Raw genomic sequence first — 23,737 nt, forward strand, 5'->3', positions numbered from 1 at the left:
TGTCAAGCCGCTCTGGTTGGGGGTGTTTTTTGCTTTCTGGGTTTTCAAGGTAACATCTGACCAGAGACCACAGCTGAATGCAGCTGCTCTTGCACATGTTCTGGGGAATGACAAGAGGAGCCCACAGAGAAGGAGGTATGTAAAACACTTCAGCATCTGATAATGGCTGTGAGCCCAGCAGTGGGGATAACTCATTTCCATCCCGGATCCTGTTGGGTGTCAGTCTCCCAGGGAAGGACAGGCAGTCTAACCAGTTCTCAAAGCACGTTGCTTCCTGACTGGAATCTTTTCAGCTGCTGGCTTTTGTGATATGATAACAATCTTTGCCTCAGAAGAAGAATAAGATCTCTTTTTGTTTTCCCTCTCTCCACTTAGGGAACCTGTGTGGTGCTCTGAACTCCTCAATCACCCCTTCAGTAAATGGCCAGGAGTTCCTGCTTGATGAAAATTTGCACTATGGGTATGAGGAGGTTGGGGGTTCCACCCAATGCTGACAGGCAAATGATTAATTCTGCATTTTTATCAGTATCTGAGAGCAGAATGTGGCCACCAATTCATAGAAGTGGAGTTAATTTCTGCTTAATTAAAAAACTAGGGGAAAACCCAAATTGGTTTACCTGGGAACTAGGGAAGCCAGCTCACCCTGCGAAGTACTGGTAGGACAATGATCATTAGTACATGAGATGTCAGGAAAAGAGAATTTGATTGTGTCCCATGTGTCCCTCCTAGGCAGGGCTGCAAAAAGGGAACTGGAGGATGCAATCAGATTAGTTTTATTGCAGAAATTACACTGAATTTCAGGAAGGGAACTGTGTCTCCCAAGGCTGCTGTGATGATAATCCCAGCATTGTTAGGTCCAAATAGCTTCATTTCCAGTGAAATGGCACACTGGGAACAGCAGACTGTCTCTGCTGGTGGCACCAGTCCAAGCTGATAACAGGGCCTGACTTTGTTCATTGCCACAGGTGCTGAATTCTCTCTTCTGCATCCAGATAACTCAAGGCTACTTTTCCCCTAAGCCTCTCATCTTGTGGCTTGAACGGGCCCTTTTGTTGTGCTGTTGGCATGTGACAAGCAGCACTGCTTGTGTGCTAAAGCCATGAGGGTTTTCTTATGCCCTGGAACATGGGTGGGAGCTCCACACACCACCAGGGATCCAGCAGAATTAATCTAATGCAGATATTTTTGCCTGCACAAACCTTGGGACTGTACAGAAAATCCTACTGTTCTAAATCATTCCAACTATGGCTTCTTTTTGAAGTGAAAATCAGGGTCAGACATGCCCATTGGCCAGACTGAGCCTGGCAGTAAAGCTGTGCTTCACCCAAAGCAGCAGTGGGAACTGCTCCAGGGCTGGAAAACGAGCTGCTTCCTGGAGCTGCCCAATCCCTCGGGCCTGGCTGCCTGTGGGCAGTCTGTGTTTCAGGATATTCTCCTGGAAACAAGGCCACTGTTCCCTCTGAAACCCTGGACTGCAGTATTTTGTGGCTGTGACTTTGCCTAGAGTTGACATTTACGGGGGAACGTGAACAAAACCAGTTCAAGAACTCAGAGTGATGGAGATAAAAAGTTCCTTTTCTTCAAAGGGAAAAGTCCTCACAGGGAACTCTGAGGGATTGATCTGAAATCTTAACCTGGGGGCACTGAAGACTGTCCTGGCAGAACTATAAGCAATTAAGCATTTGAAAGCACAACTGACTGCAAAGTTGACTGTATATCCCATAGCAGGTTGTTTGCCTCACTGTTAATAAGCTCTAACCATTCCCTGTAATAGGTATAACCACAGCTTTATTTGATTTAAACAACAGTGAACCCCATCCAAGGTGAAATCCCAGAGTGGATCCTACAGTTCCAGCACTTCCCCAAGGGACAGGGATTTACCCTGCACCTTTGCACAGCCAGGGTCTGTGGCTGCCTGACCCAGAAAATGAGCACACAACGATGGAAAAAACACAGCTGTGTTTATTCCAACAATTTGTCTACTGCCACAGCAACCTCTGCCTCAGTAACCAACTGTGTGTGTTTCAGTGGCTGCACTTTCTAGGCCTTCAGCAGGTCTGCAAGTGCCACAAGCAAACAGAAAGTGTTTCTAGCTCAGGTTCAGAGATGTGGTTTGGTCTGGGGAGGAAAAATAATATCTGCCTCTTCTATTCCAGCTTCACTGTGAGCTTAAGGCAAGGAAAATATGTGCAGGTAAATAAACCTGCTGCTCTTCTCACACCTGCAGCTCCCTGAAAGGAAGGAGTACCTTACAAACACCTAATTCCTGCTCTCTCTCAGACAGCAGGGGCACTGATCTCTCCAACAGAACAGCTGTTTCAATGCCAGGATGCTGAATATGCAGGTCATTTCCATGTGTGAAGGAATCTGGGTTGTGAAAACTAAACAGAAGTATATAGGCTGTGCTTAATATGCAGAAGGAAGTTAAATTGCAAATAAGCCCCAAAACTTATCTGCACATTGAGCAACCAGACAAACAGGGGTTAATGTACACCAGAGATGAGATTTGCAAATTCAGTGTGTACACAACCAACCAGTTTGTCCGGGAAAAGAAAATAAGATGTGAAGGTGACTTGCAAAATATGTGTAAATCTAATAAATATGCATGAGTACAGTGCAACTGACCATAAAAGGATATGAGGTACCAGAAGAAAAGTCAAGATCAAGTTTAAATAGAAAAAAAAATATATTAACATCTTATTTAAACTAGTCTGGATGCCAGCTCTCCCCAAGACTGGAGCCTGACTTCTTATTCATCATTACATGGTTTCCCCCATAATCTTCACAATTTTTTTTATTCCAATTCTCCTGTAATAAGAAATCCAGACTTCTGTACTTTGCCTGCTTACAGTTCTAATGTACTCGGATGCTGTCACCCTTCAAAAGGATTTCAGCAAAGGCAATAGGAACCGAGCCTGGGGAGACGATAAATCCCAGCCTGCAGCACTGATTTTGATAAACCCTGTAGCCCAAAATCCTGGTTTATCTGCAGTCCTTCATATCCTGTCCAAGTGATGTGCTGTCACTAAACCTTTATTTTCCACAAGGACTGTAGAATGGGAAGGCACCCTCCTACCTGTCCAAATAGAAAATATAGTTACACCGAAGCAGTTGACTTCTATCTTGTGTTTCAGCCTCAGCTGCTTTTCTGGACAACTGGAGAACTCAATTACATGCAGGTGCTGACCAAAGTACTCCAAAGCAACCCAGATGTTTACTGCAGACTCCTCTCTACCATCACCAGAACCCAGATTACCGACACAGGGAGAAGTAGTGTTTTCAATGCATGCTGTACTTGAGCACAAATGAGTTATGTTGTCACCTGTGACCGAGCAGTTCTCATTATCCCCCTTTTTAGGGGCACCATGGTTGAGGCAATCTGAGAATTCCACTCAGGATCACACAGCAAGGCAGTGGTAAAACTAGATTTACAACATGAAGCTGAGTCAGACTCTTCTAAACCATGCTGCCCCCAAACCATTTATTTAGTTTGGGTATGAAGTTCAAATTACCAATGTTCTTGTGAAGAAAGGGCTTCTCCTAATCCCTCAACTATCTCCTCTGTTTGTATTTGTGTATATCCATACGTGTGTTTGCATGTGCAGATTGACAGCTTAACCTGTAACTCTGTTTGATGGGCATGTGCAAATACAGGGTATGTGGAACTGCATTGGCAGGACGACTTATCTACTGGTTTTAAAGAACTAGGCAGGGCTGTAGTGACTGTGCAAACCCCTGTCAGTGCCCAGGGCACGGCTGCTGACTCACCTGGCACAGAGCAGAGGACAGGTGTGCAGGGGTGGGTGAGTGCTGTGATACCTGCTGCATGCTTGTATCACTAAACACCTTCTCCCCACCCTGGCTCAGCTTCCTGCTGCGCAAACATCATGCCCTCACCTCCCTTTGAGCACGCCCAGGCTTGTGGAGTGCCTTTGCACCGTGCAGCCAGAAGGCCTGGAAGGCTTCCTCTAGCAGGGTCACCTTGCTGGTCATTATTCCCTGTGGATAATAATGACAAAAAGGGCTTCTGGGAGGGTGAGAGGTGTGGGGAGCCAAGTTTAGTTATAGGACAAAAGAACAACCATAAAGCTGTCACGTCATCACAATGTCCTGCCAGGAGCTGCTGGGTCACTTCCTGAGTGTGACTGCAACTTCATTGCCTCAGAATTGTATTTTTCACTATATGGATTTTTTTTTTCCCCCCAGTTAGATCAAAAATATCAACTCCAAAGGACAAGGACCACGTGGCCATTCCCTCCCCTGCTCCCTTGGCTCCTGGCTCTCTCTCCAGAGTTACACACACGGAAATAATACACACACCCACACCCACGTAGGGAAAAAAGCAGGCCAGGAAGGTGGTGCATGCCAAGTGATGCATATAACTTAGGCTCTGTTAGCACAATTAATTGTTTCCAGGCATAATTGCCTTTATCAGCTCTGCTAACAGCAGCAGTAATTGGGGAGCTGCTGCTCCTAAGGGTTACCACACACTGCCTACTCCAGTGTTGGTGACATGACTGATAAGAATCAGAAGAACAAAATATATGGTGTTTTAATTGACACAGTTTTTACTACATTGCATTTCAAAAGTATTTAAATTTACTGTGTAACACATCTTTGACAGATTATTTATTGACCTTCACTGTTGAAGAAGAAAGTGCTTAAGATGAATGAAATGACCTAGCACCAAAGCTTGGCCAGATATGATTTTTAGCTATTTTTAACCAAAATAAGTATACAGCCTAGGCTTGAGAACAATAATGCAATCACTCTTTTGATATTTACTTCAGCCAAGTCCCAACCTGGGTAAGGAAACGCCAGTTAAATCTACTGATTTTCCTTCCGAATTTACAGCTGTGGTGTTCTAAACAAAAGGAGGCCACGAGTGGCTACGGCACTTCCAGGCAGGAGCTCTGTGCTGGCGGGGCTGGGAAGGCTCCCTGAGAGCTCAGCTCTGCCCGGCAGGACCCAGGGCAGGGTCCGAGCCATCCCAGGGACCTGTCCGAGTGTCCCAGCAGCCGCTCCGGGGCCACACCTGGAGCCCTGTGTCCACTTCTGGACCCTCCATTCAGGAAGAACATTGAGGAGCGTGTCCGGGGAAGGGAACGGAGCTGGGGAAGGGGCTGGAGCACCAGGAGAGGCTGAGGGAGCTGGGAAAGGGGCTCAGCCTGGAGAAAAGGAGGCTCAGGGGGCCCTTCTGGCTCTGCACAGCTCCCTGACAGGAGGGGACAGCCGGGGGATCGGGCTCTGCTGCCATGGAACAGGGACAGCACCAGAAGGCTGGGCCAGGGGAGGTTCAGGCTGGACACCAGGAGGAATTTGTTAACTGAAAGGGTGACAAAACATTGGAAAGGGTTGCCCAGGGACGTGGTGGAGTCCCCATACCTGTATGTGTAAGGAAAGACTGGACGTGGCACTCAGCGCTGTGGTCTGGTGGAGAAGCTGGTGATCGGTCACAAGCCGGACGCGATGACCTCAGAGGTCTTTTCCAACCTCAATGACCGATCCCTCGGGGATTCCGAGGGCCCCGAGTGCCTCACGTGAGCGCAGCACACAAAGCTCGCTCTGTGCGGGGCTATGCCCATGGAGGGGCTTCACCCACGGACCCCTCACAGGAGCTTCACCCCCCCCCCCCCCAGGGGCTCCCCTCAGCCACCGCGGCCCCCCCTCCCCAGGCCCCTTTGGTTCCGTCCAGCAGCGCCCCCCTCCCTCCGCGCGTCCCCCGTGGTACGCCCCGACACGCCCCCCCCGGCAGGGGGCGCTGAGGGCGGTGCCCGGCGGGCCGGGGCGAGACCGCGGCGGTACTTCCGGTCCGGGGGCGGGGACGGGAGCGGGGCCGGGAGCGGGGCCGGGATGGCGCTGGACGCGCGGCGCCTGGAGGCGCTGAGCCTTCAGGAGCTCAGCGCGCTGCTGGACGACGAGAAGCAGCTCCAGGACATGGCCCGCGAGATGGAAGAGGTGAGGGGCTGCCTCATATTCCCCGGCCGCGGCCTCTATTCGTGCCGCCCCCCTCAGCCCGCGGGGTCGCCGGCGCGGCTCGGGGTTGGGGGGGTTAATGACTCCCCGCTCCCCGGAGCCGCCGGCCGCTCTCGGCCCTGCCGTGGAGCTGCCGGTGCGTGAGGAGCTCCCGGGACTGCGGGAAGCGCTGCCGGTCCTTTCCTCGCTTCCCCCTTCCCTGCCGCCCCCGGCCCTCGTCCCGGCCCTCCCGGCCTTTTGTTCCCCGGCCCATGGCGGGGGGATCGGTGCCCGCTGGGTGCCACAGGAGGGGTGAGGGCTCGGCGGGCTGAAAACGCTAAATTAAATTAATTCAGCCACTGAATTAGGAGACGCTGTCGGCCCGGAGGTGGGATCAGCTTTTCCATTCGCACAGCCCTTGTTTTGTGCCTTGGCCGTGGTGAAGGATTTTGCCAGGGTGAATTCAAAACAATGTGAAAGAGATTTCTGTGTGCCCCGGTTGGTATGCTGGGCGCAGCGAGGGCTGTCAGGCTTTTCTGCTGCTTGTTTTGCCTGTTTGAAGTGTCTTTGTCAGTGCATCAGGCTCTAAGTCGTGCTTTGGGATCTGTGATTCTTAAAACAAAATAGGAGCCTGTTTTCTTCCTCTGGCTGTGGTTGCCTTTAACTGGTTTTTCTATGTGCCAGTGGACACTGGGTGTTACAGTTCAGATACGAGACTGTTGTGGGTTTATTTGGCCACATATGTGCCTGAAAGAATCTCACTCTTAGGCAGATAAGAGCAAAGAAGATAAAACTACATGTATGAAAACTTTAAAAGAAAAAAACGTGCTCTACTTCTCTGGGTCCTGTATTTATTTGGGTTTTTTTTGTTGTTTTCTCAAATTAGAGGACAAAAGCCTCAGGAGAAGAAAAACAGTGGCAACGTGTTCTTGAGAAAGAAGCTTACTTTATTAAGTTAAATCAATTATAATTGTGTTCCCTCAAACTGAGGTTCTGGCCCTTCTGAGGAAATTGTTCTGGATCACCTCAAGCCAAATTGTCAAAGTATTACACATGGAGAGGCCCACTGAAGGCTGGGGCTGAGTTGATGAGGTGTCCTGGGGAATTTATTTGCTGTACTATGTGACCGTTTGGATTTTAAACTTTGTGCCAATAGATTTCTGAGAGTGGGGCAGCCATAATAACTTTACATGCGAGCTTATATTTTGAGAACTTAGAAGAAACAGCCGGTGCTGTGGAAAGTAGAACATGCAGAGAGCTCTTGAAGGCCCCATGGTTTGCTGTGGGCAGGAGCACCCTGCTGAATAAAAACTATTTAAGGAAACTCGGTGGGTTATAATGGGCTTAACTTCATAAAGATCTGAACGGGTGCAGTGCTGCTGGTTCTGCTGTGACTGACGAGGGCATGAGCACAAGGCTTGCCTTGGTGGCTCTTTATTATTATTTGTTTGTCAGTGTGAACTTAAGACTGTAGGTCAGAAGTGATAGAAAACCTCATGACCTCGGTAGAAAAGATCCTCAGTCATTACACAGTCAGCCCATATTCTCGATTTGACCCTCAGGTTTTCTCCTCTTTCATTGGCATCTTAAGGCTTTAAAATTGTAGAGTAAAGTTCTCCGGGCCCGAGGGAATATTTTGTGGTGTTTGGAAAGTGTGGCCAGGTTTGAAGGTGCTCAGGCTGTGTGGAAACACGGCTGTGCTGCTGTCTGCTATAATCCTCTTTTATTGGATGTGGAGGCTTTTACTGGAGTCTGTTCAACTAGAAATGTGTTTACCCATCTTGGAAGGAATTGGCCATGCTTGAATATTTCTTCCTCATTCTGTTTTTGCCTTCACTGAATTGTTTATTGCATGTGCTGCTGAGATCTGAGTTTTCACTGGGAAGTGTGTGGCAGGAAGAGGGAAAGAGGGAAATCCTGAATATTAAGGAGGCACCATGGTGACTTCACTGTTGCCTGGCTGTCAGTTCATCCAGTTGTACCCAGGTTGTAGGGTTATTCCAAAGTCCTTAAATTCCTAATTTTGCTGTGACATGCCAATTAAATCACGATTCCTGAGTCACTTCTCAGAGGTCACTTGTATTTTCAGTGGTGAAGTTGATTAAAGCTGATTATTCCATAGTAGAAAAAACCCTTTGTTCTCCTTGTTGCAGGGGAAACCCAGCTCAAACCCCAATGTTTTGTTCAGAAAGGAGGAGGATTTGGAAAAACCACTTGGCTTTCTTGCTAACAGCTAAAAATAGGCACTTCCAGCCTTGCAGGGAATGTATTCCTGTGTGGCATTTGAGCAGGATTTGTGGGGGTGTGTGTATGAGTGTCTGTGTGTGCCCAGGGGGTGGTGATGTGCTTGCAGAATGTCCTGCACACGTGTCCCCAGGTGTGTGACACGGTGGCATCAGAGCTGAACAGTTGCTTTTCCTGTCTCTGAGCTTGGGTCTGCAGCCTCTGGGCTTGCAGGGCTTCAACAACCAACATCTTGTCTGTGAGAAAGAGGAAGGAAGCTCCTTGTCTGGTACTCCCGGTCTTTTGAAACTGAGGAGGGTTTTTTTTTATATATCATCCTTTCAGGTTGATCTCTGTAGTGCATGTAGAGCATTCATCTTCATGAAATAGGATGGTTTGGGTTGGAGGGGACCTGAAAGATCATTTAGTTCCAAACCCCCTGCCATGGCAGGGTCATAAAAGTAATTTATTTATAAAAGTCAGTCTCAGTGAGATAACTCTAAAAAGCAGAGATGAGAGAATTTGTGACCTGACACTGGTGATGATTTGATGAATTTCCCTGTGAATGTGAATTGTCTTTTTTATCTCCTGGAGAGATAACTGTAACAGTGCAGTATTGTGTGCAACTGCTAAGGTTCCGTGGCCAAAAATTACTTGCTTTTCAATACCTTAATTATGTGAAATCAAGAAGTCAGAAATGTATTGCCTTCTTCTCATTCCAGCATTTCAGAGTACACTGGCAAGCACAAAAGGAATTTTTTGAGCATGGTCCTTTTCTCAAAAGCTGATTGGAAAGATCGTGCAGGGCAGAAAGTCCAAGTTGAACTATGTGCATTCATGCCCAGATTTCTTGGATTCCTACTCCTGTTCTAAAACCACATTGTGCAAGCGGTCATGTTCTTGTTGGCCAAACATGAAATTTAGTAGCAAAGTTAGGAATTAGACTTGGTGACAAGTACAGGTTTTTCTCTTCTAGCTGAGAATCAAACGAGTAACCTGTCTGTGTCTGATGAGTGCAAATTGCAGTGCTGAGCGTCTTGCCTCTGCAAGAAATGTCTAGGAACTGCAGCTTACCTTCTAAGCTTTATTTTGTCACTTTTAAGTAATCAGAGGAGCTAAATTTAGCCAATCTAATTACTTTGCAGTATGTTTTAATATTTATTACAGAACAGATGTTGTTAGGGGGTGTATTATTATTCACGAGTCCTTGATGAAAAGCACTCCTAAATCTTCTGTAAAAGAAGTCTCTTCTCCTACTCTGCACCTGTCAGCTCCTGTTTCAGGGGTTAATTTGACACTCCAAATGTGCATCTTTATACTTCCACAGTGTGACTGCAAATTTTATTCTTAATTTACAAGTAGGTTTAAGTGAAAGAGAATGTGGGCATGATAAAGGCTGGAGAAATCTATAACTGACACAGATGTGTCCTATGTATAAAGCAGTTAAAACAGTGCCACACAAAGCTGCTTTTTATTTATAGCTCCTTAAGAGACTTTTTCTCAAAGGTACCAAGAGAATCCTCACCATGGTGCTGGCCAGAGCAAGATTATAATTATAGCAGCTCTTGATGGACTTTGTGGGTAGTCAGGATTGCTCAGTTTCTCAGGAGGCAGCTCCTCTGGGAATGTGTTTTTGGATGAACCAGAGAGGCGCTTCTCAGAGATGTTTTACACAAATAACTCTTGCTGCAAACCATTATCTTGGAGTAAGGGATCAACATTTATAGTATGAATGTTGCTAAGCTAGTACTAGTTCTGGTTTAATTTTATCCAGCTTTTTTTTTTTCCATTTTTAAAAGTGGGATGAAACAAAGCTGCAGTTCATAAAAAAGTAGACTCTAAATTCCCAAAGCAGTTGCTGCTGCCTGCTCTTGGAAATGCTCATTAAATAAATCCTTGAGTAAAATTATTCAAATTATGCCCGTTAAAGAAATTCATTTTTTTTTTAGGCAGCTTAAATTTTGAAGTGCTGCATAAACCGTGACTTTTGTTTTTAATAAGCTCAGTGTGTCCATGGCTTCATTTTCTTGCAGCACACTTTGGTGTTGAGTGGTCTGCTCAGGGGTGAGCAATCCTTGTACCATGAAAATCCCCTTTTAAGCAGCTCAGTATGGTTGCCCCGTTTGTCCCATTCAGAATTCATAGTGGGAGCTTAGCAGTTAAAGGGGGAAAAAAAAAAAGTCATATATTCTCCTTAACATTGTCCTGTCTCATTGTGTCTCGTGATTCTGACTGGTATTTTCATCTGGTTTCAGATTAACGTTTCCTGCTTGTAGAAGTGCTCATGACCTCAAGAGTCTTGTAAGGAATTCTGCTGGAGTCCCATGCTCCTTTTATCTCTAAATAACTTTTTTCCTTGCACTTCCAGTGGGCAGGTGAACAACCAGTGCAGGAGCAGTTCCCTGCTAAAGCACATTTTTGTCACATGTCACAACAAAATACCTTTTGTTGCATTTATTCCTTCCTCAGCTTTTGTCTTGGGCTTGTGGAAAGCTGTGAACGGATGCTGAAAGCATTCTTTGTGCTGCACTGATAATCTTAATAGACTGCTCATGCTGGATTGTGCATTTGACCTTTGGATGATTCTGCAGCTGGTTCTTTTGTAGTTTTAAATTACTCATTTTTTTGAAAGCTTTTCTACAGTGCTCTTTAGGCAAACTTTGCAGTGTTTGCTTTCTGATTCCTCAAATTAAATTCCAAGTGTAGTGGAACAGTTGCTGTAAAGTTTTTACACAGACCAGAACATCAGTGGCAGAGATTATCCTGGTTTATAAATCATGACTATTCAATTTGCATCGCTCTGGGATTATATCTGTTCTGTTTGTTGGGAAGTAGAATTCACAGACTTCAAAACTCTTTCAGTGACATGAAATATTTCAATGTCCTGAAACAAGTGGATGGGTCTTCACCAGCTCCTCCTTAAGTTTCATTAAACATCATTCCTAAGTTTGCTTTGTATTTGAGGAACTGGTTCTTTCCATGGTTTTGGGTGAGATTCAAGTTTCTCGTCTCTACAAGTGTGCATTGTTAAAAGGAATTTGACACAGACCAATGCTGGAAGTGAAGGCTTCAGGAGTGACATTTTAATTCATCATTAAGTGTCAATTACCATTTTTGATCAACTTCTGTTACAAAAAATACATGCTTCTCAGAAATGCTCTGATATGGAAAAAGTTTCAGTTATTAACTCCTGTGTAATTTCAAGCACTATAACTTAAAGTATAATTACAAATACCTTAACTTTTTCAGTTTTACACAAGTGTCTTTAAGACTTTTGCTAAAGTTTAGTCCATAATTATTAAATATCAGATGCAAAGGACAGGATGTTACTCTGCTTTAGATGTAGGCAGGTCATATTAGTCACTTTTTTCTTATTTTTACGAGTCAAGTACATCATGTCATAGTGGTATCTACTCATCTTCACACATTTAAAAGTAAAGTTATCCAGCAGATCATTATAAAAAATTAGGATTTTGTTGCTTCTTCCTCCTGCCTGTCCTGTTGAAAAATATTCTGACACTTGAGGCAGGGACAACATCACAAAAGTCTCACTTTTGACTGACTTTAGGAAGCCTTTCCTTATTCTGTTTATCTGGAGTTCTGCCTTCTCCTCTTTACTATATATGATTTTAGTAAAAGCTTCCTTTTCTGGGTATTTGTGCTCTTGAAAGGCTTCTAGGTTTGTGTCCTCTGGCTTTTTTTCTGCCCTGAGTAAATGTACATCTTCTTCATCCTAAAAGAGAGATCAAAGTTCACTCATTAAACTGGTCTCTCCTGACTGACTGCACCTGCTTTGAAATGAGAATATCAGCCTCCCAAGCAGTGAAAATACTGAATTTGCTGTGAGGAAGTAGTGAGCTCATTAAAATGGTGAAAGAGGCACCAGAACCCATCAGTCTTTTTGCACACAATTTTATTTGGCTGGCAGTTCAGGAGCCAGCAAGTAACAAGGCTTGTGGTGATGGCAGGAGGTTGGTAAGAGTTGGATGCCACTAATTAAGCTGTTAAATCCTGTGTATTTTAGTTCCCTTCATAATTGTTTTTAAAAAAATGTAAAATAGGGGGACTTCAGCTTTCTGAAAGCAACAATCTAACAGGATGGTTTCATATGAGAATAAACAAAGGGAAACCAGTTTAATTTAAATTATTTTGCATTAGATTCAAATATAAGAAGAGGATTTTCTTTTTATTCTTGGAAAGGATCCACACTGAACACAAGCATAGGGCTGGATGCTTATTTAGGCTTGAAAAGACAAAACAATATTGAAAGTGTAATTTCTGAATTTCACAATTTGGAGTGAAATTGGGATTGATGTAGAATTTAGGACTCTGCATTATCTTTGGCAGTTATTGTTGGGTTTTTAAATGATTTGGCAAGAACAAGGTCAGAGTAAAGCTTTGGTATTTGAAGAGCAATATCTGGGGACAAAGGTGTGTTTAAGTAACACCAAGCTACTTTTGAATTTAGGACATTAAATATAGCATCTAAATATTTCAAAAGGAAGTAATTGCTCTCAAAGACAGTAGCTGTGCTTGGAAAAACACCTGAATTTTGATGCTGACCTTTTCTGGGGCATTTAAACAGCTGATTTGGGTTTCTTCTTTTGGTGTTTCTGAGGTGTGGCTCTGTGTTCACCCAGAAGCGTGGCAGGAGCAAGGTCTGTGCTTGTGTTTGCACGGACTGCAGGGGCTGTAAGTGGGAGCAGCTGCAGCTGACCGGGGACAGCCTGGACTAGAAGGGACACATGGATGGAGGAGGGCACCAAAATATACCAAACTTCTGTTGCTTTTGAAAGCAGCTCATTAGAATTAGTCTGTTGTGCCCTGGGAGGACTATTCCACTTGTTGATTCAGCCTGAGAATCTAAAATCAAATCCCTTGGTTGTTTTTTTTGGGGGTTTTTTTGTTTTTTTTTCCTTTTGATGTCTGAATATTTTAATGAATCTAATGTGACACCCAGGGCAGACTTCTCCAAACACTCATCTCTCCCAGAGCTCCTGAAGGCTTTCCTGATAAAATCCTGTGCATGTGTGAGCAAACTGGAATCTGGCTGAATCTTGGGTGTGTGAGAATTGTCACTTTTTCTTCAGGCTATTTAGGAACTGTTAAAGCAGAAAGATTAAACTGAAAAAAATGAAGGTTTTGGCATTAATCCATGATTGGTGTAGCACAGTTGGGGAAAAATATTCTGGAGAAGGAACAGTCACGATGCAATCCTTATTTTTTACATGTTAACAGGATAAGGGATGATATTCTTCTGCACTCATTGTATCTCACTGCTGGAATTCAGATTTTTTCAAGAGCTGTCGCTTTATCTGTCAGTGTTTCATCATTTGTTCATCAGTTCAAGGTCCAATGCCACAGCACTAATTCTTACATAGGGCTTACTTTTGTTGTTTATTTAAAAGCTTTCACGTTCTCATTTTGTCTTGCTTAATAATTTCACTGTCATTTCACACACTTTTTTTTTATTAAATTTATATCCAGGCCCAAAATGTTCAGCACAGCAAGGACATGACTCTTGCCAGCAACCGCAGTCTGGCAGAAGGAAATCTCCTGTACCAGCCAAAGTTGGAGTCTCTGAAATCAAATTTGACTGAGAAATACCAAGAGCTGCAAGTTCTTTTTGAAGCATACCAGATAAAGAAAACAAAACTAGGTAACGCTGGCTGTTGACAATTATGATTTGCTGTTTTCTAAGTGAATGTAAATCTGTTGCCTGTTTGTTGTTTGGTTTTTGGTGTCTCATTTTTAGCTGTGTGAATTAGGGTACAAAGTGAAATGTCATTCTTGTGTAGTGCTGAAATAGATCACACTTCTGATGATTTATTAAGTGACTGTCACATCTAGTAACAGATACTGTGGATTCTTCTTGTTACCTACCTATTCTTGACCTGCTCTTCTCTACGTTATCAACTTCATTTACCTTGCTAAAGAGCAAAACACTTTGAATTTTCAGTGACTATTTATATATCAAATGGAATATTGCATTTAACATTCATACTGAATTACATTTTACATCTGATATTGCACTTGCTTGAAGTGCTTTCGATATTACAAATATATAACTGGAATTAAATTTCAGCTCTTAGCACTCTGACAAATATTCCCGAACTTTGTAATAGATTTCTTCTTGTGATCATCCTGTGCAGAACTGCAGAGTCTGCTGGTTGTGCAGATGTGCCTTAGAGGTTGTTGTGTGGTTTGAAGTCACTTAGAGCCAGCTGTCATCTTCTGTCCTTCCTGTGCCTTTGCAGACAGACAATCCAGCAATGCTTCCCTGGAGACCCTGCTGGCACTGCTGCAGACCGAGGGGGCGAAGATTGAGGAGGACACAGAGGTAATGACAGAGCACCCCAGTTCTGCCACTTCCACCCATTACCAGAACCTTCCAGTGTCCGTGGCTGCAGTGCTGAGTTGAGCATGTGACAGATTAAGGGGTGGTTTTAAGAATATGGTCTTGTCTCTGCTTTGAACTTCAGGGAACAGCTGTTTGATTCCAGCAATTTTATTTCTTTTTTATCTGAGTAATTTTTTACTCTTAATATCTTTGAAGTTCAAGAGAGGAAGTGCTCCTTTTTAGAAGACAGGCAAACCCTCTTAGTTCCTTGGCTTTGACCTCAAACTTGTAGAGTTTAAAAATGTGGAATCTTTTTTTTAATGGGGTTTGCCTGGTATATGTATTACCTCATAATAAATGTCAGTTAGTAGCCTAATAAAAAAACTGTGCCTGTGCTGCTTTTCCTCCATTGTTTCTGGTGAGATATTCCATTGTGATTTCAAATGTGTCTGTGCAGGTTGCCAGTGGTCACCACTTGCTGTAACACAAGTGCTTGAAGGGTGATGTGACTTCAGAATAATGGGAGTGTTTGGTTTTGTTTGCTGATTTGCATGCAGGCATTTTCTGGAATTAATCAGGAGGGAAAAAAAAATTGCTTATTAGCCCTTAGTTGTGATTGTAAAAAGACATTCCCAGGACAAGCTGAACTTAGTAACTTACTTTGTTCATCTCTCAATTATTGAACATCATTTACGCAAAGCCACAAGTAAGGCTGAGTCTTAAACCTGACTTAGCAATAATCTCTGTGCTGAGTCTCACAGAGCTCAGTGTTTCTGTTGGCATTCAAGCAGCACTGAACTGTAATTCAGCTTAGCTGGCAATCTGGAAAGCTGCTGGACTTGGTTTGTTCTCATCTCTGGTGATCAGAGGAGTGCTCAGAGCAAGATTCAGATGTTTATACTGCTGTTACTTCAGTATAAATTTATGCAAAGGTGATATTTAACTCTCAGTGCTTCTGAGTAATAACTAACTGAAAGTTCTCCTCAGAATTCTTTGGTATGCCAGTCATCTTCCATATGCCAGCTGGAAAATCACAGGCAAAATGATGCTATTTTTGGGATGTGAGCCATTTAGATTCTGTTGCAGTAGGCTGTTTCCTAAGAGAATGTTCTGTATTTGACAGAACATGGCAGAAAAGTTCCTTGATGGTGAAATACCACTGGATTCCTTCATCGACGAGTACCAGAGCAAGCGGAAACTGGCTCACCTGCGCCGGGTGAAGATCGAGAAGCTGCAGGAAATGGTGCTGAAGGGACAGAGACTTCCTCAGGCTCAGCCGCCTGCGCAGCCGAGACCACCCGAGCCCGCAGCAGCCCCTGCAGATCCCTACAAGGCGGATGCAAACCCTCCTCCCTCGGTGGTGCCCCGGCGGATCCCACCCCCGCCGCCTCCCTCGGGCCCGGCAGGACGATTCCCCACTCCCTTCACTGCAGCCATGAGTTCAGGACCAGCTCTTTCTTACCCAGGTGCTCCGTACCCTCCTCTCCCGCCTCGGCCGGGAGCAGCTCAGCCCACGAGTCAACCAGCACAGCCAGGATACCCAGCTCAGTTTGTACCACCCTACCCTCCTCCTCTTCCCCAAAGACCACCTCGCCTTCCACCACATCCTGGCTTTATCCTCCAGTAAATATTTGGGTGCGCCTGACTTATGTATTGGTGCTTATATTTCCTTTTCCCCCATCAGAGACTTGCTGTGGGCAGTGGGAAGCCTCTGTTCTTTGCACAATGGAGCACAAAGGCCGAGCTGTGGCACAGAGGTTTGCAATTGCTTTGCTAAATGTGGTGATGTTTGTTTGCAAAGGTCAGTGAGGACAAGTGTTTCCCAGGAAGGTGATAAGGTCTAAATTCTGTAAATCCATCAAATTGGGAAGGCACCGGCTGTGGGTTTGCTGATGTTACGAACCGAGTCACGCTCTGAATTCCTTAGTGATGGTAAATCAGCATCCTCCTGTGTTCTGATGTATTCCCCTGGCAGCTGGATGTGTGTGTGGCAAACAGGGAGCTGGTTGTCTCTCTGAGGAATTCTGTGTCCGTGACAGTGTTGGGATGGTAACAACCATATCTGACTGCTGGGGTGTGCACAGGACCCCCCTCAGCATCCTTTTGCATCCAGGGCCAGGTGCACGACGTTTTCAGAGCTCACTGAGCTGAAGCTCCTGTCAGAACACCTTGTGGGGTTTTAGATGGGGAAAAGGACAAGAGTTTCATTTTTGCATTTCAGTTGTTACCTTAGTGTGTAATCAAAGTAGGCACTACTCCCACTCCTAAGTAGCTTGATACCCTCAAAGTCCTGGTCTCTTGAAATGAAACTAAACTGTTTGTAGAGCCAGTTTAGGGTTTTATAGACACTTTACCAGGCAGTTTTATTTCCTTGACTATTAAGACTCTTTCTAATGGTTGTTTTTTTTCTCCTTTTCCACACCTTGGATACAGGAATGATTTTTTTACACAGGTGCTTAGCTTTTGATACCATGTGATTCCAGGAATCTAGGCAGGGTATTTTCTTAATCATATACTGGATTTTCACATGTAATTGCCCACTTGAATTTCCACAATTTCTTTTTATCCCTTAACTCTGTCTCTCGCTTGGGAGAACTATTTTTAACTTTCCCATTTCATTTAGTTATGCAGTTTGGGGCATGTGTATCTATCTGGAATTTGCAGTTAATGTTTCTCTGCAAGTAGGCAAAAAAGAAAAGCCTTTTGAAATCCATGGTGGCTGTTTGCATCTTATGGTTCTTGACTTCTGCCCCTGGATGGGAGAGGCTTTTTAGGGCAGCTCAGATTTCACTCTCCATGAGACTCTTGAAGCCTAAGGTGCAGACACATGCTGGTATTTTAATCCAGCACTGGGGGAGGCAAATTTTAACACTTGTTGTTTGCACAGAATGTGTCTGTGAATTTGTTACCAATCAGTCCAGAATCTGTCAGAGCCCCTGGTTATTTCAGAGCCTTTTGGTATCATTGTCCTGGAATGCACTACATTGTTTGGAAGTACTACAAACATCAGTCAGAATAGAATATCTATTTTATTTTTCTTTATGTAAGACCTGGATTGTCCCTTAATCATTTCCTCTGGAGTGTGGTGGTTAGCAAATACTAATCTGAAATTAAGATCATAACAGGAAGCTCTCGATTCTGAAAATATTAATATGGTCATTTGTCTTGTTTTGCCTTCTGCAGACAAAGGGCAGAAAGTTGGTCAGTGTTACTGGCATCTGAACCAATTCCCCAGTGTTAGTCTGGCAAGTTTTTATAGATGGGGGATTTTGTAAAGCAGTGTGCATTGGATTTGTTTGCAAAGTGTGTTTTTTTCTGTAATCTAGTGATGGTACAGGATGTGGTTGTTGTTTTGTTTTTTTTTTTTAAATAGTGTGATATCTTTTCTTGGTATTATTTTCTCACTGAAGCTTTGTATAAGCATGGTTAATTATGACTTGTTTCAAAGTAACTTTGCTGTGCTGTTAGTGCTGGTATTTGGATGGCAGCTGTTGTATCTGGATGCTAAACATGAGTCTGCTGTAGAAATGGTTTGTGTCCTAGAAAGAATTAAAGTGGGTGGGGGCTACCAGGGTGGAGTCTGAATACAGAAATTCGTACTTTGAGCCTGCTACACAAAAACTCTAAAACACTCCCAAAATCAGTTTTACTAAGATTTCGTAAAAACAACCAGGTATATTTTACACTTATCAGGTGCCAACTTTTTTTCTGAGGGTTGGAAATCCTCAGAAGTGATGGGGGTGATAGATAAGTGTATTGTGAATTTGCACTGCATTTTATGTATCAGACTTTATTGGTATTAGTAGTCCAAAAATATTTTTACTACTTGTTAAATCTTCTGTCTTTTGGTAACTTTTGTGATAACAATGACCTTTCAGGGATACTTTTATCTAAAAACAACCTCTTGTGCACACTAAATACAGACAAACCTAATGCAATTTTTTTTTTGTCTGAAAGCAAAACAATGCATTATTGCATATGCATGTGGCTGATGTGCCTTAGGATCACTACTTGTGATTGTAATTCTAGGATATTAGCATTTTTATCATTTGAATGGCCATTGCTTAACTCTAATTTAAGGGCTCTTTGAGAGCACTGACTTTCACAAAAAACTGACCCTCATACTTCAGAAGAAAACAGCTGTATCTGCTATTTGTAAGCTTATAGTTGCCTTCACTGATGGGTAAGTTTGAACGTAGCTGATGTAACTAATGTGATGTTTCAGTTATTGCAAGCTCATAACTGAAGTCCAGCTGCTCATGGAAAACGTTTTGCCATTAATTTTGTGTGTGTGTGTGTGTGTGTGTGCACACAAACTGTAAATATTTACTTGACTGCTGGTGATGTTTAAGGGTAAAGGAGAAGAATGACTGTGGAAAGCTGTTCAATCCTTTCAGCAACTTGACAAAACACTAACCTGGCAAGAGCTGTGTCAATGCTTTCAACCTGTTGCCCTTCAACAGCTTCTCCTGTTCTCTTATAGCTAATAAGTGAATTCTGCTCTGGCTAGGATGTTTAGAATTGTACTAATTTGCACTGTTTATAAAATAGTGAGATTAAAATGCCATAGGCAAGCTGAGACTTGAGAGGGGGTGGCTTACGATGCTTGCCAAAAAAAGTTAAAATATATATATATATATAAAGGATTTTTGATATCTGCTACAAATAGCATATACTTCCCCAAAGCAATTGGAGTGGAGAAAAATCCTTTAAATACAATGTGTAACACGGCTTTAGAGTGTTGGTAGCATTGGAAATGCTCTCTTTGGGCGGCATTCTTTGTGCCAGTCTTTTGTAGCGGTTCTGTGAGCTGGGACTTGGAGCAGTTCTGGGTCTCAGCGCACTCGGGGCTGCCTCCCAGAGAAGGTGGAGTCGGTTGTTGCAGCACAGCTGATCCAGCCAGGTCACCTCTGTACCACTGGAGGGAACAGGAGCTGCCCTGCCATGCCAGGAGGCACCTGGGCACTGTCTGGTCGAGGTGATCATCCCCATTACTGCCCCAACCTCCACAGCCTCAGTCTCCACCTCTCTTGGGACTTCTCTGCCCTCTCAAACTGGAATCACAACGTAGATACAGAGCTCAGGCTGACAATTCTTTCACCCTCACGTGGAGCTGCGTGGCAGACGTGGAGTTCAGAGGGGGCAGAGTCGTCCTGTGCCTGAACAGTTCCTCTGTGTGATCCTGAACTGTCTTAATAAGGGGCAATTTTATATGCCAAGCAAGTTGTGAAACATACAGTGGATTTGTTTGCATAATAAGTCTTTCTGTTATCTACTGTGTTCTGATTTTAAATAAAATAGCATATCTCTTGGTGTCCTGTCCCCTTGTGGCTCCCTTCAGTTGTGGTGAAGTTATATTAATGATTTTCAACCCTAATGATGTTTTTTTTTTCTGTAGCAACATAAACACTTGTTGTAGGATGTAGAACATAAAATTGAAAAATGCTTTAATTATTCATGGTAAATCTGTTGGCTGTGTTTTTAGTGACTGGATATAACGAGTCCATTTTGTATGGAGCTGGTACAGGATGGCTTTGCTCACAGGAGATTTTACATGTTGTAATCAGGGCAGTGAGGTACAGATGGGCTGTCTGGCAGGCAGAACCCCTTTGCTTTTCTTCTCATTTCCTACAATTAGCTAGTGGGAATGTTCAGAATCACCTGCAAAAGCTGAAGGGAGAAAGCCTTTTTTTTTTTTTTTTTTAAGAGAGGAAAGTCTTAGATTTCAGCCAAGTTAGGAGAAATGAGTCAACCAGAGTTATTTAGGAATATGAGTCAGAGGGCAGAAAAGACCTGATGAAATTTGCTGTGATATCTGTCGCTTTAGGAGCGATGTGAAACAGAAATCCTAGTGCGGAAGAACTGATTAGGGAAGAAAATCCCTTTTTAATTGTTTCTTGATCCGATCCGTTTGTGGTGGCTGCAGAGATGGGATAACCTTCTGCAGGAAAGGGAAAGTGCAGATGAGGAGAACCTGCTGTGCTGACTCAGTGCAGGTGGGCGAGGGCAGGGGAAGGCGTTACGTAAAAGCTGCAGCTCTTCAGCTCTGCTCTTCTAAGATTTTGCTCTGTTTTGTAGCTTGAACCTGGGGTTCTGGTGCTTCTTCCCTGTGCTTGGTGCCCCAGGAGGTTCTGGCTGGGATTGTTCCCAGAGGTGTCACCTGCTAGGTGAGACCGTGCCAGGGAGGGGACTCAGATGGCACTTGGGTGTTGGAAACACAAAAAGCCACAATAGAAGGTGCTGTGTCGGGGACCTGCGGTGTCCGTGTGGCCTTGGCTTGTCCCTTCCCTGGAGGTGGCTTTGGAGGCTGGGCAGGTCCTTCCCTCGCCCTTGCTCCTGTAATCTGAGTCCCCTGGGGTTAATTAATTAATCATCCTCACGCCAGGCTCTCACAGGTTTGCCTCTTCACCTCTCTGAGGCTCGGTCGCTAGAAACTGGGTGTGTTGCCCGAGGGTTTTTCAGAGATTTTGGGTCTGAAGTTTTAGAGGTGCCCTGCTGAGGCTGTGCCCCAGGACACCTTGTCCCTGGGCTGGGCTCTCAGCCTCACTCTCCATTTTTGCCTCTACCTGCAGGACAAATCCCAGGCTGCTGAGGCTGGGAAATGGGCCAGTGCATACCCTGGATCCTGCTGTAAGCTAAAAGCTGATTTTTTTAACATTGCTTATTATTTCCAAACCGTTCCAAGGTGCTTTTTCTGCACTCCCGTAGGTGATGAGTAGGAATTATTTTTTCCATCAAAGCTAAAAACGTTTTCTTCTCACCACATCATCCCACACCTTGCACTTAAAACTTGCCCATTATTGTAGCAGCCTCTGCTGGGGATGAGCTGATTTCTGAAGGGTTTGTCAGTCCTGAGGGGAGCCAGGCACAGAGGATGGGAGGTGACAAAGGGGCTCCAGGAGAAATGTGGAAATGCCTTTTGGCCTGGGGTGTGTTGTCTCACATATGAGGGCAATCCAGACCAACTTTGTATTGTTTTGTATTTATTTAAACTTGCATGCCCATGAAGCATTTGTTACGGGATTGGATTAGCTGCTGCTTCTGGCTTACCCCAGTCATTCAGAAAATACCATCCCTAAACACTGTGCTGCCCAAACTCATGTAATTCCTGCCTGGTTGGGGCACAGCAGAAAAATAACTTCTTGCAAAGGAGTGGCAGCTTTTCACGGCTTCAAGGGCTCTTAAAAACATACTTTTACAGACATTTTGTGGTTTGGTTTCTTTACCTGACTTCCTAGAGCCTGTACCAGCCTGTTTTCTATTTGTGTGCTTTATTTCAATGCACTTTTCCCCCCCATTGATCTGACACTTGTGTTTTGCCAGCTTTGCTCTCTGTTGCTGAGCTGCAGCTGCTTGGTGTGCTGGTGTTCAAACTCATCTGTGGTCACAGGAGTTTTGGCTACTCTGGGAGCCAGAGGAGGGCTGTGATAACAGCCTGCTGAAAAGCTGCTTCAAGAAAAAATAAATTCTACTCACCTCGGTGGAAGGGGGAAGAAGGTGGAATATTTCACAACTTGGTTATTTTCCTTGCTGCTCTTACAGGTACCGAGTAAAATTTGTTCTTGGGATCATATTGAGGGAAACATCTTCCTCTCTCCACAGCCACAATAATGGTATTTGAAAGCCATTAACAAATTGGATCCTGCACAACAGGATGCCTTGATGTAGTCTCAAAATAAACCTTTGCAGACACACAGTTTGTCATTCTGATATTTTTGTCAGCTACAAACACATTCCAAAAAAAAGTGCAGGACTGAAGAAAAAAAAACTAGACTGGACAGTAAGAATAATTTTTTGTACAAAAAATTAACTTAGGTTACATTTCAAGTGGTTTATAGAGCTTGTTTTTATTTGTGCTGCTACTTTTTGAGACTTTTGATTATGCTGGCCTGGATGGTTTCAGAGTGTGACAGCAGTGGGGGTGAAGAAGTTACATTTAGCCACAGCATCAATCTCAAAGCCACATTTTTTAATTCTTTTAAATATAATCAATCCTTTAAGTAGGACTGTGGCTAGACTTAGGGTAGTGAGAGTTTAGAAGTTTGCATTCTTGATTAATCAGTATTTCCGTGATGAAATGTGACGGTGTGAGTAGTTGGGTGACATCAGTCTCCCAGCAAATATATCTTTATCACTGTCTATAAATAGCCCTTGAGCTCCTGCAGAAAGCATTTCCTTGAGAGAAAAGGGCTCTGAGAGAAACTAAACTGAGCAGGGAGGTGGCCCCAGCCACTGCTGTGTCATTGTCACCCAATGTGGCAGCGGCACAGGGCTGTGAAGCCTCTGCCAGGGCTCCGGGAAAGGCTGAGCAGGGAAGAAACCTCCAGGCTGGAGAGATCTGAGCAGAAGCTGCAGGGTCAGAGCAGCACCAGAGCCCTGCTGGGGAATGAGCTGGGAAATGAGAACTTGAGCCACTGCCCATAAACGTGTAAAGTCACTTTTGTGATGTGTAACCTCAGACGAGACTGCTACACAACTAAAATAAACAATGAAATATCCTGTAAATGTGTTTACCTGAGATACAGCCACATGTAATTCTTGGTGACTGCTCTGCAGCCTCTTGGCAGTCACAGGTGGAAAGCCCTGGGTTTTACTGTGGCTTTTATGAAATTTGATTGTAATTGGGGCTGAGGGGTAACAAGGGATGGGATGTAAATGTTACTGAACATGACAAGGACCCTTCACCACTGAAACTCAAGGCAGCCGTGGTCACCCTGACTCTAAATGCTTCAGTCTTATCACCCTTATGATATTGTGTATCAGATACAGCTGCCCATTATAAATATATATATAAAATATATGATCTATAATAATATATATGTAACATGTATATAATATGTACTAATATATATTATAAATATATATAATTAACTAATATTATAAATATATTACCTATCTATAATAATTATAAAATATAATTATCTCCTATATATTACATTTTTTATATACTGCATAACAGTATAGGTATATAAAATATGCAAAAATATATATATATGTGTAGATATATACATACATACATATATATACATATATATATATATATGTATGCACATGCAGAACCATAGATACATATGGCTACACATACATAGAGAGGACTCTATATATATATTTATGTAGATATATTTTGCCTCTCTCTGCCCCACAGCTCAGTTTCCTGAGCCCTATCATGGCCCTGGGCCTGTCATCAACCCCCTTCCCAACAACAAAGCAACACAAAAG

The 23,737-nt window shown here is 43.8% G+C and overlaps 1 protein-coding gene across 1 annotated transcript; it reads left to right on the forward strand.

The window, feature by feature from the left end:
* Positions 1 to 5,804: 5,804 nt before the first annotated feature.
* On the forward strand, positions 5,805 to 19,831 carry VPS37B (VPS37B subunit of ESCRT-I). The gene is made up of 4 exons (XM_005524252.3): positions 5,805 to 5,958; positions 13,666 to 13,837; positions 14,436 to 14,518; positions 15,642 to 19,831. Exons 1-4 carry the CDS (start codon positions 5,854 to 5,856, stop codon positions 16,143 to 16,145), a joined length of 864 nt encoding a protein of 287 aa, XP_005524309.1. The 5' UTR covers positions 5,805 to 5,853; the 3' UTR covers positions 16,146 to 19,831.
* The last annotated feature ends 3,906 nt before the right edge of the window (positions 19,832 to 23,737 follow it).

Source organism: Pseudopodoces humilis, chromosome 20, assembly GCF_049639895.1.
Source record: "Pseudopodoces humilis isolate 2021_Gansu_Grassland_sample_001 chromosome 20, ASM4963989v1, whole genome shotgun sequence".
Classification (NCBI taxonomy): Eukaryota; Metazoa; Chordata; class Aves; order Passeriformes; family Paridae; genus Pseudopodoces; species Pseudopodoces humilis.